Below are 15,184 nucleotides of genomic sequence, written 5' to 3'. Positions count from 1 at the left end.
AAAGTGATAGTCAGCCTTTATTTGGCCAGGCCTAGATATTATTGTCATGTCTGGTCCGGAGAAAATATGAAGGAAGCTCTCCACCCTGCTGTTCCACTGTGGTCTGTGATGGGCATTGTTGCCCACAGGCATGTTCAGCTATTTTATTCCTCATTTTTGTGGTAGTAGTGACTATAGGGACTGAAAGTGTGGAATGGTAATGTAGCTAGTGGCTGCAAGTTTTGGTGTTTAGCATAATACCTTTTTCTGGATAGTAAAATTGCTGACACGGTTCCTGCTTGCAGCATTCTAGCACTGCTAGCTGGATCCCATTCATCATCTCTTACCTCTTCCAACTGCAAAACCTTTGACTAGGACTGCGAGTTGCAGGGCTGGATATTTAAAATTTTGGACAGTTCTGGTCAAATCAGGAGAGCTGATAAAATGATTTTCCACTTCTCTCTGAATACAGACTCTCACTCCTAGGATTGTAATATATGAACAATCACTGGAGAAATCTATCAAAAGAAAATTTAAGATTTAGTTTCTTTTAAGAAATTGTTCACCACTTTAAGCCTGTTTCTGCTTACTTAATATCTGGTGAATACTGAGGATATAACAGACTGCTTTTTTTCGGCATTTATAATCTGATAAATACTTGTTCTTTTCATGCAGTGCTACCCTATTGGCTTTCTTGGTTGAGCTTCTTAAGAGTTCAGTAGCCATGCAAGAACAGATGCTGGGTGGAAAAGGCTTTCTAGTCATTGGCTACCTCCTAGAAAAGGTATGTATTTTTTTACCTTGGTTCTTGGTATTTTTACAGTCATTCTGGATACTTTCATACCCTTAGCTCAAAAGGCTAGTAGAATAAATATATTTGTGATATCAGACATTTTCAGTTTGTAATATTTCTAAGTTGTCTGTAGGAATCTTTTCTCCTCTTATATGTCAATATTCAAAGAATGAGTGTTCTGCTTCTGAAATTTGCCATACTAAGATCATATTTGTCCTTAAACTGCCTTTGATAAACTGCTTGATTTCTTGAAAGATACTCCTGAGTCTTCATGGAAATTTGCCATCTTCCAGACGTCAGTTGTTTGTCATCTGAGGTCTGCTGCCCAATATCTTGCTGAATTCTCATAGCTGAGACTATGAACATGATCTGTGGCCACTCAGAGATGTTCTATTGTCATTAAAAAGCAACAACAAAGCAGTCTTACCGATAATGTCACCAAATACATGGCTAGCTTACAAAGGATGCAATGTTTAAGTTACCTTATGAAAAATGGACACTTATAACCTATTACTAGTAAAATAATTACCTAACTTATTTTATATTCCACAAAAGAGAGGCATATTTGGTCCTCTTTAGAAACTATGAGGTGTTAAGATGTTTTGTCCCATATTTTGCTGCATTAACTACTGCTCCCACAGACCTCATCCAAGATGCTGCCCCAAGGAAGACAGTTTAAATTGAGGCCATTAGCAAAGCTCTCAAAAACCTGAGCCTCTGTGGCCACCCTATAAAATACAGTTGCTATGTTCAGAGGAGATACATCCTTTGCACAGGTGGGTTGGTATGATCTTTGTCTCAAGAAGTGGATGGAGAAATACCCCTTCCAATATTAGAGTTGAAAGCTATTCAATTTAAAGTTTCTTCTTTAAAATAACTTTTTAAAAGTATTTGATTAATGTAAAAGAAAGCACAGTGGCTATATTAGAAATAGTCACTGAAATACTATCATGTGCACTCCTCATAGACTGATAACTCAGCAGCTTCTGTGGTGGACAAACAGCAGAACTGCGACCTTTTGCCTGTCATGTTAGAGTGAAAAATCAGATTAGGTCAATACTCATATTCTGGTAAGGGAAATAATTTTCTGACATTGGTAGGGAGGAGCTAATGGGATCAGGAGGTGCCTTGTTAAGAGCTAGAAGGCTCCACTGTATCAAATCTCAGATAGTGACAGTCGCATTTTTGTGGCATGGGATGCTCTGCCTAGCAGCTGCTTATAAAAGATAATGCTATGGGACTTTCTGAGGTAAAAGTTGACTGTTGTAGTTACTCTTAGTTGCTTATATATTATGGTCGTAGTGCAGAGCTCTGTTCAGCTGGACAGATGACCAACCTTTTGTTGACACAGGCACTTCTATTTACCTAGAAGACCTTAAAGCGTATTGTGTGAGACACTTGACAGATTCAGTATTGTTGGAAATACAGTCTTCCTTCCCTGATTAGTTTTTCCATAGTTACAGTGGAATCAAAGCTAACTATTTTATACTCAAGGTAACCCAATTAGCAAGGAACACAGAGGATTATCCAGAATTCTTAATACAATAATCTCACCTGAAACTGATATAGAAAAGATACAAGAGATTTTTTACTACTGATTGATGGCTTACGTAAGAGAAGCTGGCATTCTGCTTTTGCTGAGGAGTATGTAATTTCTGTAATTGGTTCATTACTAGAAATTCTCAATTAATATAGACATGAAATTCAAGCTGAATTTGCTGGAGGAAGCAGAGTGTAGTATTCTGTCTGTATTCAGAAGACACATGAGGCTCATGATACGAGATCAAATCTTTGCAACGGCAGTATGAGAAAAAAGGTCTAATCTGATATTCAGAGGAGGGAAGGAGCGATATAGAAACTGCCATTTCTACATTGTTGTGCTCACCAGCTCTGTGAGTTAAGTTGACAAATGTGTACAGTACTACTGTCATTTTTTTTTAATGGATATCAATCTATCCAAGCCATTGTTCTTCCATGATTTGCATTTTCCCTTAGTTATTATTTTTCTTACTGTCATTATTGAAGTTCTGCAAGTTTCAATTGAATTTTCAAGGAATTTAGATGATAATATGTGAAACAATTAGGTAACACTATGTGAAAGAATGAAATATCATTTCTACAAAACACTACCTTAGAGAATCATGCTATTCCAGAGAAGATACTTTATGTAGTGCTTCTTAATTTTACATTTTATTGGGTAATGGAAGAAAGAGATGTTCTTGGTGTTAATTTCTCGACAGTTAATTTCTTGATAACTACTAGGCCAGTGATTGCAAGGGAATATCTCCCTTACAATGCAAAACCATTTTTCTTGTGTACTTGAATATTTGTTAATTCACCTAATCGCTTAACATTTAGGCTGTCATCTTTAAAAGCAGCAGGTGCAATGAAATAGTTCTGTGCTGTTTGTACAGTTATGTTTAATAATCTGTTAGATGTTCTGCAGTTTCTTGTACAGGTCTACATTTATAATAGTTTTATATTGAAGAGAGCATAAATACTTCACAAAAATGGTTGCCTTTGTATCCAAAAGGTTGACTTATTAACCAGAATGATATATATTTATGCAACCTGCAAACACAAATATCACATTTGTGTTTTTATACCATTTTATGGTCTTGCTCCACCAAGAGAATATATGAAAATATGTTTACTCTTTCTGTTTTGTATTTTTCTCCCTCCTTTCCTTTTTTTTCAGTTAGAGTTTGGGGATTAGATTTTTAACTGTCTGTGGTTATATTGTCTGTGGATATTATATATCCACAATATATATATCCATAATATATATTTTATATATATGTGTGTGTGTGTGTGTGTTTGTGTGTGTGTAGTGTGTGTGTGTGTGTGTGTGTGTGTGTGTGTGTGTGTGTGTGTCTGGGGATATTTTTCCTTTTTTGGTGAGAGAATATTCAGACTGCTATATTATGTTCATATAATAAGCTTCATATTAAATTCCACAAATTTCTGAAATATACCTGTTTTAGTTCTGTCATATTGATAGACCTTTAGTATTAAACCTATAAAATTATATCATCTAGCGTAATGCCTTTTCTGAATTTTTTTTGTATTACACACATGATCACACATGCCAAATGCAGAGATACTGATGAAACCTAGAGAAGAAGAAAAATTAGCATTAATATTCCTGAGATATTGACGATTTTCTTTTCAATTTTCTTTGAAACTAAGAAACTGTTACACTAACCAGAACAAATTATCCAAGGCTGTTTTCTTAGTATAGAAATTGGCCAACATATTCATCTTCAGTTTCACGGGTTCAGAGTGAGACTAGATTATCAATTTATCTTCAGTTGCTGTCTGTTCTTGTATCAAAGATGATGACCTGGTGTTTAAATCTATTTGTTTTCCCATACCTTAACATAAAAGTTTGCATGTCAATAGGGAAATATTTTGGAAAAGTTGATCCTGTTTATCTGATTTATGCTTTTACTTCAGAGCTGTTTGTAAATCACTTTAAATGTATTTTGTGTTTCATCTGGCAAACAACTTTCTCCACTCCCTGCCCCACACTCTTCTCTGGCAAAGTTATATTGTTTGCACAAACATGTCACAGACATTTCATAGTTTAGGTCTAATTTTCTTTTATTTACTGTTAATAAAAATTAACTTAATCCCCAGAGGGTCAGTTCTGAAATTGTTGAAGTAACTCCTCTGTGCTTTGAAAAAAAAAAAAAAATTAAATAATTCTGATCCTGAAAGGAACAGTTGCAAGGGGCTTACTTGTATGCTTTTTACCATTATGAGCTGATTTCACAAAGTTGAGGTTTAGTTCAAATGTTTGTCTAAGAACCATCATCTCCCTCCTGGCCCAAAGCTTTCACAAGGCCTGTTAATATAATGTAATGACCTTAAAACAAACTAATGTCAGCTGTACTAAGATAATAGTACTCTTACAATTGATTCTCATTACTTTAACGTTCTTGAATGTCTGCTACTATATTTTTTCATTGGCATAGGGCCAGTATAACAATCATTGGAGAAGGAGTTATGATTAGAGTTTCATGGCTTGTGATGATTAAACTAAATTATGATAACATCACCTTTAAAAATGTACTGAACTTTGAAGGAAAATGCTAAATAATCTCTCTCATTCTGCTTCCTGTGTTTTTCTAGCTAGGGAAATTTATTCTTATAATAGAAACTGCTTACCTTCACTGAATAAGTATGACTTGAAAGTGGATTATTTCCTAGGGTTATACCAAACAAGTGTGATTTAAAATGTTAAAGAACTATTCTAAGATCTTTTTTTCTAATAGTAGGCTTTCCTGTGGCATCACAAGATTGAATTTACAAAGCTCTTAGCTCCACTTCTGCAAGTCATGTACAGGCAGGCTAGTGATCCCACATGGACTCCCTTTGTCTTGAATAGAGCATGGTGGTTTATGCACACGGAATAATTTGCAAGATTGTAGTCTATTTATTATGTTGTACAAGAAATAAAAAAGTTTGCATACTATTCTAATTAATGCCTGCTCCGATTTTAAGTTTCGCCAAGTCAGGATCCTCTCTATTTCTAACTTGAGAATTTTATTGCATCATTAAACTCAGAGTATGTCAATATTTAAAGGATTTATTTTTGATTTCTGCCACAACGTAATTCTTGCAATGTATGCTATTTTCCTTTTTTTCTTTTTGTAACGCTATATTCTCCTAAGTTGCAATTTTTCAAAAGGATGTTTTTTATTTTTTACTGTGAGCACTTGTATTCAGCTGGCACGTATGGCAGGAAGAAACCCTTTTTGTTTCATATCTGGGCTCTATTTTATTATTTGTAGATTATCTGCTGTTCGTTTGCATGTAATCAAATACTTTAGAAAGGAGGACAGACAACTATGTGTTTCTTCTGACCTGAACATTAGAAGAACCTTTTTGTTCATATTAGTTGCAGACTATTTAGTGTGGTTTGTCATGTACAAGCCAAAGGAAATTCAGTATCCTGACTGAGTTTATATTACTGACAAATGTATTTCACTTCTAAAAATAACAAATCTGCATGTTCCCATACTGTATTTATAGCATTAAAAGTAATTGCAACGTATTTGGTAGGGAAGGCAAGGGGAGAGATGTTTAATGGTTGTTCCTATTGGTTCCTTTTGTTAATTTAGTAGAATGAAGTTTGTCAAACTCCACATGCCGTATTGCTGCATAGGAAGAGGACTCAACAATGATTGTATAGTATATGCTATGAAATTTAAGGACTCTTTTGAAATCTGAGGAAACCCTGAACCCAAACCCTTCAAATAGCTACTTATGTTTAAGCAAAAAAAAAAAGCAAGTCTGCAAATACTGTGTATTTACATATTGACAAACACAATTTCAGTAAGATGCATAATTAACTTATTACACTGAAGACTAGTTAAGGACTTCAGACCAGGTTCTCAAAGCACTGTGCCACAAGATGTAGAATGCTGACTGGAATATAATAGAAGGAAAAGAAAACAAAAGAAGAGAAAGGTTTAACCCCAGCTATTGATGAATATTTTGAATTTGTAAAATGTAGCCATTTGAAATATCATTAATATTATTTATTGGAAAATATAAGGTTTTGATTTCTTCTTTTTATTTTCCTTTTGTATCCAATGGGATAAAAAATCATGAGGTTGCATGTATTTAGTAAAGATGAGCCCAGTGAAAATATTGTTTAATATTTCTGCTGTAAGTACATTACGGAAGATTTTTTTAACTTTTGTTCTTTCTGATTATTTTTTGCCAGTCATCTAGAGTTCATATAACTAGGGCAGTTCTGGAACAATTTTTATCATTTGCAAAATATTTGGATGGATTGTCACATGGAGCACCTTTACTGAAGCAATTATGTGATCACATTCTTTTTAATCCTGCTATCTGGATACATACCCCTGCAAAGGTAATTGTGCACTTGGATGATGTTATGTCCTTCCTGTTGTGAAGTACAATGGGAGTACTCTTATATTCTACGGTGCTTAGGTTTTAGTGTTTTCTTTAAATACATGGTACTAGTAGAGATCTTTTAGATCATGAAGTCTATCCTGCTTGGCTCTATTCTCTAACGCCTTTTACACATTTTTAAAAGCAGTTACATTCTTGCCAAAGGTTCTGGTTGATTCTATGGGAAGACTGTTTATAGGAACCTAGTTCCTTTTTCGATGATTACGTTATGTTGTTTGCTTAGAGATTAAGCAAAAAAATGAATACTTTTAATTGTAAGCAGAAGGTTACACGTTCACATAAATTTTTGTTTTAATTTAAATGATGTATTCTGGCTGGATAAAATTACCTAATTTTTTCATTCTTTGCTGATAATAATGAATTTATTATTTTCCTAAATAATCAGAATTGAGGGATGTGGACCAAAAAGTAGCATGGTCATAAAATCTGAAAATATATGTCTTAATATCAAAAGCCAAAATATGAAGCAAATTAGCATGTCTCTCATTACATAAATTACAGTACCATAGAAGATTTAGAGTGGAAGGGACCTATGGAGATCATTCAGTCCAGCCCCTTCTCCCAGTAAAATTATTTGTAATTTTTTTTTTATATCATATTCAAAGTAAATCCTAACAATTCTTTACAAAGTAAGGCTATTAATATTTAACTTATGTTTATGTAGATAATTATTTCATTCTTCAGGTGCAGCTGTCTTTGTACACCTACTTGTCAGCTGAATTCATTGGAACTGCTACAATCTATAACACTATACGTAGAGTAGGAACAGTATTGCAGTTAATGCACACGTTGAAATACTACTACTGGGTGGTTAATCCTGCTGATAGCAGTGGTATTACTCCTAAAGGATTAGGTAAGTACAATGCGTAAGAAAGAAATTATAAGCATTTCTTGCAAAGGAATATTCCGTATGTTGATGTGTGTTCCTAGATTTCTACTTTGATCCTCCCTCACATAGCATGTAACTATGTGGGACATGCTTTCGAATATAAAGAAAACTCGCTGATTTTTATTTGTCTGTACCAGAGAAGAAATAGTAAGCATATCTCATATGCCAAAGAAAACTTTACAGGGTTTGAATATCATAATGATTAGTTAGTAATATTAAGTGACCTGACAACTGGGGGGCACTTTGTGTTCTCACGGGTAAGATCTCTAAAGCTGTATTTCCAGGTCAGTAATATTTTTCTTTTGCCCTTATAAAATAGAGGTTGATTTAACTTAGCTAATAGTCACATGTTTAGTTTAGCTTAGGAAGCATTAAATGACAGGAACAACAAAATACAATAATAAATACAGGATAGACACTGCCTGTAACAGATGTGTTATTAACCAGAGCATCAAATTATTCTAATCCTATACACTGCAGCTGTAATGTCATTACATTTAGCAGACTACTTGTGTAAAGCCAGAAGGATATGGCTGAAAGTTCCTTGAAAATTAATTGATGTAGAAACAACTTATTAATTGTCTTTATTCTGTAATTGTTACCATCCTGCCAAGAAATTCAGAAACTGGGGGAGGTTCGTTCTTCTCCTGTTCTTTAATGCTGTCAGGTACCCAACAATGTAAGAATATGAAGAAATACATGTTATTGGAAAATTTGTTAATTATCAGTGAGCTGTATGCATAGAGTTTTTTTCCATTTTTATGTTTACCATTAAAAATGGAAGGAACAATTCTTATCCTACATTAGGTGCCCTAACAGACAGAAAAATTGTAACTTACTGAAGCTTACAGGAAGAGTTCCTTCTGGAGCTGGTCCCTCGTTCATAGTTGTTATCTCGGAGCATAATATGAGGCTAACTATATTCTTGATGAAATTATTCAAAATTATTTTAATAAAACAGCTAATGACAGTTTCTGCTTTTGTTCTCTGTTCATTTGAATGAAAAATTTGTAACGTCATGTAATGAAAATTAACCCTTGTAGTTACTCAATTAACTTGAAATTTTGGGGAACCATGACAAATACTTTCTACTGATTATTTCCTGGGTTCTCACTGTCCGAATGGGTTTAAGCTCATTTCATCTGTGGTGCATACAATGTAATGTGTTTATGTCTGACGTAGCTGTGCAGATTATAGGAAGTGGACTGCAGGGTTCAATTGCTTGAATATAGGTTTCTAGCATCATTTTAGGCTCTGTGGGGCATCCTACCTGGCTTTCAGGGCCTTCTTTAGAAGGTTGCAGGTGTCCTGTCCATCCTGTGTCATATCAACCAGCTCTCTGTAGATATCTTGGACACCTTATGGCATGTCAGATGATACTGATGATAATATTTAAGGAACCGTTTCCCGTCCCTACTCAACAGAGCCTAGCGAAGTATTTAGTTAGAAAGGTAGATGCTTTCTAGGCTCCGCTGACTGTATTGATTAGGCCTCTGTTGACTTCAGTGGAAGGTTAGGTGCTGGTCTTTCGTGTTGGCAAGTACAGTGTAAACATTTAAAATCATGGAAAGCTAAATGCTCATGCTTAACTTGCCCACCAGGACTCCAGGTCCTTCTCTGCTCAGCTGCTTTCCAGCAGGTCAACCCCCATGCTGTCCTGGTGCATGGGGTTATTCCTCCCTAGGTGCAGGACCTTGCACTTGCCTTTGTTGAACTTTGTGAGGTTCCTCTCCGCCCACCTCTCCAGCCTGTCCAGGTCCCTCTGAATGGCAGCACAGTCTTCTGGTGGGTCAGCAGCTCCACCCCCAGTGTAGTATCATCAGCAAACTTGCTGAGGGTGCACTCTGTCCCTTCCTCCAGGTCATTGATGAATACATTGAACAAGACTGGACCCAGGACTGACCCCTGGGGGACACCGCTAGCTACAGGCCTCCAACTAGACTCCGCACCACTGACCACAACCCTCTGAGCTCGGCCATCCAGCCAGTTCTCAATCCACCTCACTGTCCACTCCCACACTTCCTGAGCTTGCCTAGGAGGATGCGATGGGAGACAGTGTCAAAAGCCTTGCGGAAGTCAAGGTAGACAATACCCACTGCTCTGCCCTCATCTCCCCAGCCAGTCATTCCATCAGAGAAGGCTATCAGATTGGTCAAGCATGATTTCCCTTTGGTGAAACCATGCTGACTACTCCTGATCACCTTCTTGTCCTCCACAAGCTTAGTGAGGACCTCTAGGATGAGCTGTTCCATCACCTTTCCAGGGCTGCAGGTGAGGCTTCATATCTCTTGTACTGGGGAGTCTAGAACTGGGCACAGTACTCCAGATGTGGCCTCCCCAGGGCTGAGTCGAGGGGGAGGGATCACCTCCCTCGACCTGCTGGCAATGCTCTTCCTAATGCACCCCAGGATACCATTGGGCCTCCTTTGCCCCAAGGGCACATTGCTGACTCATGGTCAATTTGTTGTCCACCAGGACTCCCAGGTGCTTCTCTGCAGAGCTGCTTTCCAGCAGGTCAGCCCCCAGCCTGTCCTGGTGCATGGGGTCATGCTTCCCAGATGCAGGACCCCCTGCACATGCCTTTGTTGAACTTCCTGAGGTTCCTCTCTGCCCATCTCTCCAGGCTGTTGAGTTCCCTCTGAATGGCAGCACCGCCCTCTAGTGTATTAGCCACTCCTCCCAGTTTAGTATTGTCGGCACACTCGCTGAGAGTACACTCTGTCCCTTCATCTAGGTCATCAGTGAATAAATTGAGCAGCATTGGCCCCAGGACTGACCCCTAGGGGACACTGCTAGCTACAGGCCTCCAACTAGACTCTGGTGCCACTGACCTCGGAGCTCGGATATTCTGCCAGTTCCCAACCCACCTCACTCTCTGCTCATCTAACCCACTCTTCAACAGTTTGACAAATAAGGTTGTTATGGGAGACAGTGTTGAAAGCCTTGGGGAAGTCCAGGTAAACAACGTCCACTACTCTCGCCCCATCTGCTCAGCCAGTCATACCATCATAGGAGGATGGTTAAGCATTATTTCCCCTTGGTGAATTCATGCTGACTGTTCCCGATCACCTTCTTGTCTTTCATCTGCCTGGAAATGGTATCTAGGATGAGCCGCTTCATCACCTTTCCAGGGATTGAAGTGATACTGACTCTTTTGAAGAGTGGAGTGACATTTGCTTTCTTTTCTTTCACTTACCTATTTTAAGGGTATAATATAGTCCTTTTCATTTATATCAATTGAAAACAAAGGACATCTGTTTTCCTAAGGCAGGCAATCAGATTATACCCTGAAAGATAATCAAACAGTCCAAATTGCCAGTTTGTTCAGTATAACAGCATGACAACAAAAGCACAATTACTAAGGCCTGCATACAGTATTTGAGGTGTTTAATAAACTGTGAGGCCATAAATATATATTCAAACTAGATATTATTATCCAGTATCTCTGTATTTTCTCCCTTTTTTATTAGCTTTCCAGATAATCTTTGTTACCACTTTTCAAGGCTAATTTCAACTTTCCCCCTTGTTTCACCATATTATCCTGTTTCTTTCTCCCTCTTACTTAGAGCACAGAAAGTCCTACACGTTTGATATAATAGTGTTTTACAGCACTCCCTTTCCTGCCTTTAAACATGGTTTTCTTTGGATTTGAGTTGAAGCATGTCAGCTTATCAGGGAGGGGAAAATCAGTGACATGGCACTATGCTACTACCTCCAGCATAGCCATGGAATTTTCTCCATGCAAATCAGCAGTACGATTTCTTTATTTATTTTACAGGTAGTTTTTGCTTTTGACTAATAGAGCTGTAATAATTGTAATAATTTGCAAGCAACTGACTGTGGAAATAAAGTAATTGCTGAGATGATGGGATGCTAAATTTAATTTCTTGTTAACTGGTTTTTTTATCAACTTCACATTAATTGCTTTCATCAATTTCTGAAATTCCTGAAACCTTCAGAAAAATGTTTAATTCTCTGCATACTACATTGCTTCTCATGAACACACTCTCTTCTTTTACCATTAAGTGCATTAAGTCTGTCAGTGTTATGTGCAATTCTGGTTGATTCAGGCTTAGAATACTATAAGGAAAAGAAGTAGAAACAATTACAGGTAGTGTTACTTAATGCTTTTGTCTTTTGAACTCTGTTTTCAACAACTTTGCCAGTCCTACTAATTCAGAAAAGTTAACTGTTCCAAGAGGTTATTTTTGTGTTGATTTTTGTTAGACTGCATACATTTAGTACTGCCAAATGTAGCCTGCAGGTTTATCATTTGTTAAAATAGTATGTAGAAAGAAGTTTGTAAAAGTAAGAAACTCACACTGTAAAAATTCAATGATACTAATATTAGGATTGCTGCATTTTAAGTGGCTTTTGATATTTCAGAATGAACAAGAACCTATTGCCCAGGAGTAGTAATTTTACTTTAAGAAACAGAAAAATGTCATAATATGAGAAATGGCACATGATATTTCACTATCAGAGACAGCTAAAGCTTTAAGCTAAGCTGACATCAGACGTTTCAGATTTGGAGAAGGCTTTAATGGAAGACTTCCCAAATTTTAGCAATTTCATTGTGTATTACAGTGCTTTAAAATAATTTGCTATCATGTTAAAGTATAAGCTTATTCATTCAGGCATTTTAATAGCCTGATGCTTTATTGTCTTGTAGGCATATCATTTTTTTATTATGCAGAGTTACTGAAACACTTTTTAATATTAGTGGTTTGATTTACTGTTAGTTGCAGACAGTTACTTTGCTTCAAGGTTTTATTGCCTTCTTGTGTCTTAATGAAGCAGAATGTAGGTGAGTTTTTGTACTAACAGTTTACTATGCCTTATTTAAAGCCAAAGTGTCTCAGTATTGAAGCTTTCCATAGCTTTTCCATAGCTAAGGGTAAAAACAGCATTTAGCTAACAGCAAAAACTGTTAACAAGCGAAAGTTCACCTATTACTTCTTCTGCTATTCATCCTTTAAAATAGATGTAAATATTTTGAATCATCTAAAAGATTCAATTATTGAATTATTTCAAATTTCATTTTGTATCTGCTCATTTATTTTTGCTTTCTTATTTCATACTGGTATTTCTTCTTGGATTCAATATTCTCATTATGTATTATTTGGTTATCTTCTCAAATATTAGAAATATTTTTTCAAAACAAATTGCTTGAAATTTTTTTTTTAAGTAGATTGTACTTTTTGAATATAAATGCACGTAGCGGAATCTAATTTTCTACATAAAATTATGGGGTTTATTTTCTTTGTCAATGTTTTTTAATTAAACTACTAGTCATAGATAGATTGCAGGACAAAAGTGACTTGTGTTGTATAAATACTATGTTGAAGCAAACTTCTGAAATAATTCTATTGTCAGGAAAAACAGCAAAATTTTAATCCATTTCCATAGGGAACCATGTCTAAATTTTATTTTACTTTACATTTTACACTTGAAATATGGTTTAAATTTTTTTTTGATTTGCCACTTATATGTTTTTGTGTTCTAAAAACTAAATTTGAACATTGATTCATTGTGAAGATATTTTAAAATATTTTTATGAAGCTATGAACTTTTTGGAAAGATTGATCTTAGAGATATAGTAGAGGTTCTAAGTTATAGTGTTTCCATTTAAATTGTTAGAAATATTTTAATAATTAGTTTAGAACACACATTTTTTTACTTTCATTTTTGGTCACTATTAACTGTTTTATTGGATTATTTAATTTTTTAATTATCCTTTTTAAAGAAAAATAAAATATGTCTGCACTTTAAAAAAAAAATGCATGTTCTCCATGTACCTGGGTTTGACTTTGAATTTTTGTGAATTTAAGCATAATATGAGACTCCACTAGGATAGCTAAACCTTTAAAATATCTTCATTAGAATTGTTTAACAACTGTATGGCATCTCTGAAAATACTTATGGACCAACAGTGGCATAAAAATGAGGAAAAAAATAAAAAGAATAATTTGGCAATAGCAGAGAAATAAAGTATTGCTTCCCCCCTCTCCCCCCAAGAAAAACTGTCTCAGGATACTCAGTGTTAACTCTCAGAAATTTATTCTGCTAAAATAATTTTGGACTCGGTTGCAGTGCATCCCTTTAAATAGTTAAGACTTCATCAGTGTATGAGAGAAATGTGCATCTAAGCTAGAAACTACTGACTGAGTAGCATAGTCTGATCTCGAGCTGTTTACTCCACTAACATTTCCTGCGTCCTTCACAGCTCTTATTCTGAGCAGACTTTCAGGAGCCAGTATCTTGTCTCCTGCTAGAGAAAGCATGGTTGTTAATGCCCAAGTTAACTTATGTGTTTTGTAAGGTTTCCAAGGTCATATTTCATGTCCAATATTTTTGATCCTGAGCTAGTAAAAGTAGGAGTTATGCAAATGATCATAAGGAGGTAGTAGCTATAATCTTGCATTTTGTGGTTAACAAAAAATTGCAGTTATTTCAAGAGTTGATTTGGATTGTAACTCAATTCTCATTTGCGTTGCCCAGCAGGGTAAAAAATAGATTCTTCCTACATAATGTGGGATGTTTGTTTTTGTATACATGGAGATTGAATTCTGCTATCTATATATTCTTTTATTGATCCAAAAGGTAGAAAACCATCCTTTTACTGAGAAAAAAAAGAGGCAGATGGAAGAATTTTGCATTTTGTTGGTCATGTAACTGATTCCCAATTTTTTATTAACAAAGCTAGAATTAGGAATCGTTAATTCTAATATTCAGAGCTCTCCATCAGTATTTTACACAGTTATGGGTTGCGCTTTACTCTGTGAACCAGATCACACTGAAGGTTATAAATATGTTTTCTTCTTCCCTCTTAATTGCTTGCAAGGTTATGTTTTATGCCCCTGTAATTACTCTATGCTGAAAGTATGGGCTGGAAATTTTTTTTTTGATTTTTGTCTGGACAAAACTGGCTAACTGCCATTATAAGTGTACATTAAAAAAAATGAGGCAAATCAGATACTTTCTGCAATAAATAAATGCATAAAGATTCTAAAAGCAGGAAGTGATTTAATGACTTATCTGGATGAGGGATAAGGGGGCATCCTTTGTCTTTATAAATTTACCTGAATATGGCAGTTCTGTACAGGCACTTGTGGTTTCTGTACAAGATGTTAACATAATAAGACTCCTTTTTTGTTTGGTTAGTTTGGTTTGGGTTTTAGTCTTTAACACTGAACAGACTCACATTGGTGTTAGCAGTTTCTGCCTGATGGTGACACTGAATTGTCCCTATCTAGAGATAGGCACAAAGGTGAGAAGATAGCAAGGAAAGCTTACTGTTAAACATCTGACTTGAAAATCAAGGTGTAGTTTTCTCTCTTTAGCTTAGTACTGTAATTTTTAAAATTATACAATAATTATGTAGTAATGTTTTTAATTATTGCAATTACTGTCTGGTCAGTAATGCATTTTTTTAATTAAATCTGTCTATTATTAGTTCTTCAGCTAGCAAGGAAGCCAAAAAGTCTGATAAAACATCAAATCTATAATAGCAAAATCCCTTTTATGTAAATTCCCAGGTTTGTTATATTCAATCTATATCAGATCACTGTTGT

The 15,184-nt window shown here is 35.6% G+C and overlaps 1 protein-coding gene across 13 annotated transcripts in view; it reads left to right on the top strand.

The window, feature by feature from the left end:
- The window catches only part of NBEA (neurobeachin), a 530,623-nt gene that overhangs the window by 160,658 nt on the left and 354,781 nt on the right, over window positions 1–15,184 (top strand). For all 13 annotated transcript variants that reach the window (XM_068930067.1, XM_068930069.1, XM_068930074.1 and 10 more), the window contains 3 exons: window positions 655–763; window positions 6,507–6,659; window positions 7,406–7,574. In XM_068930067.1, coding sequence (XP_068786168.1) covers window positions 655–763; window positions 6,507–6,659; window positions 7,406–7,574 — 431 coding nt within the window. The remainder of the gene's footprint in view (window positions 1–654; window positions 764–6,506; window positions 6,660–7,405; window positions 7,575–15,184) is intronic.

This window comes from Struthio camelus, chromosome 1 (assembly GCF_040807025.1).
Source record: "Struthio camelus isolate bStrCam1 chromosome 1, bStrCam1.hap1, whole genome shotgun sequence".
NCBI classification, from domain to species: domain Eukaryota; kingdom Metazoa; phylum Chordata; class Aves; order Struthioniformes; family Struthionidae; genus Struthio; species Struthio camelus.
Note: the sequence above shows the minus strand (reverse complement) of the source record. Positions and strands in the feature narration are given on the sequence as shown.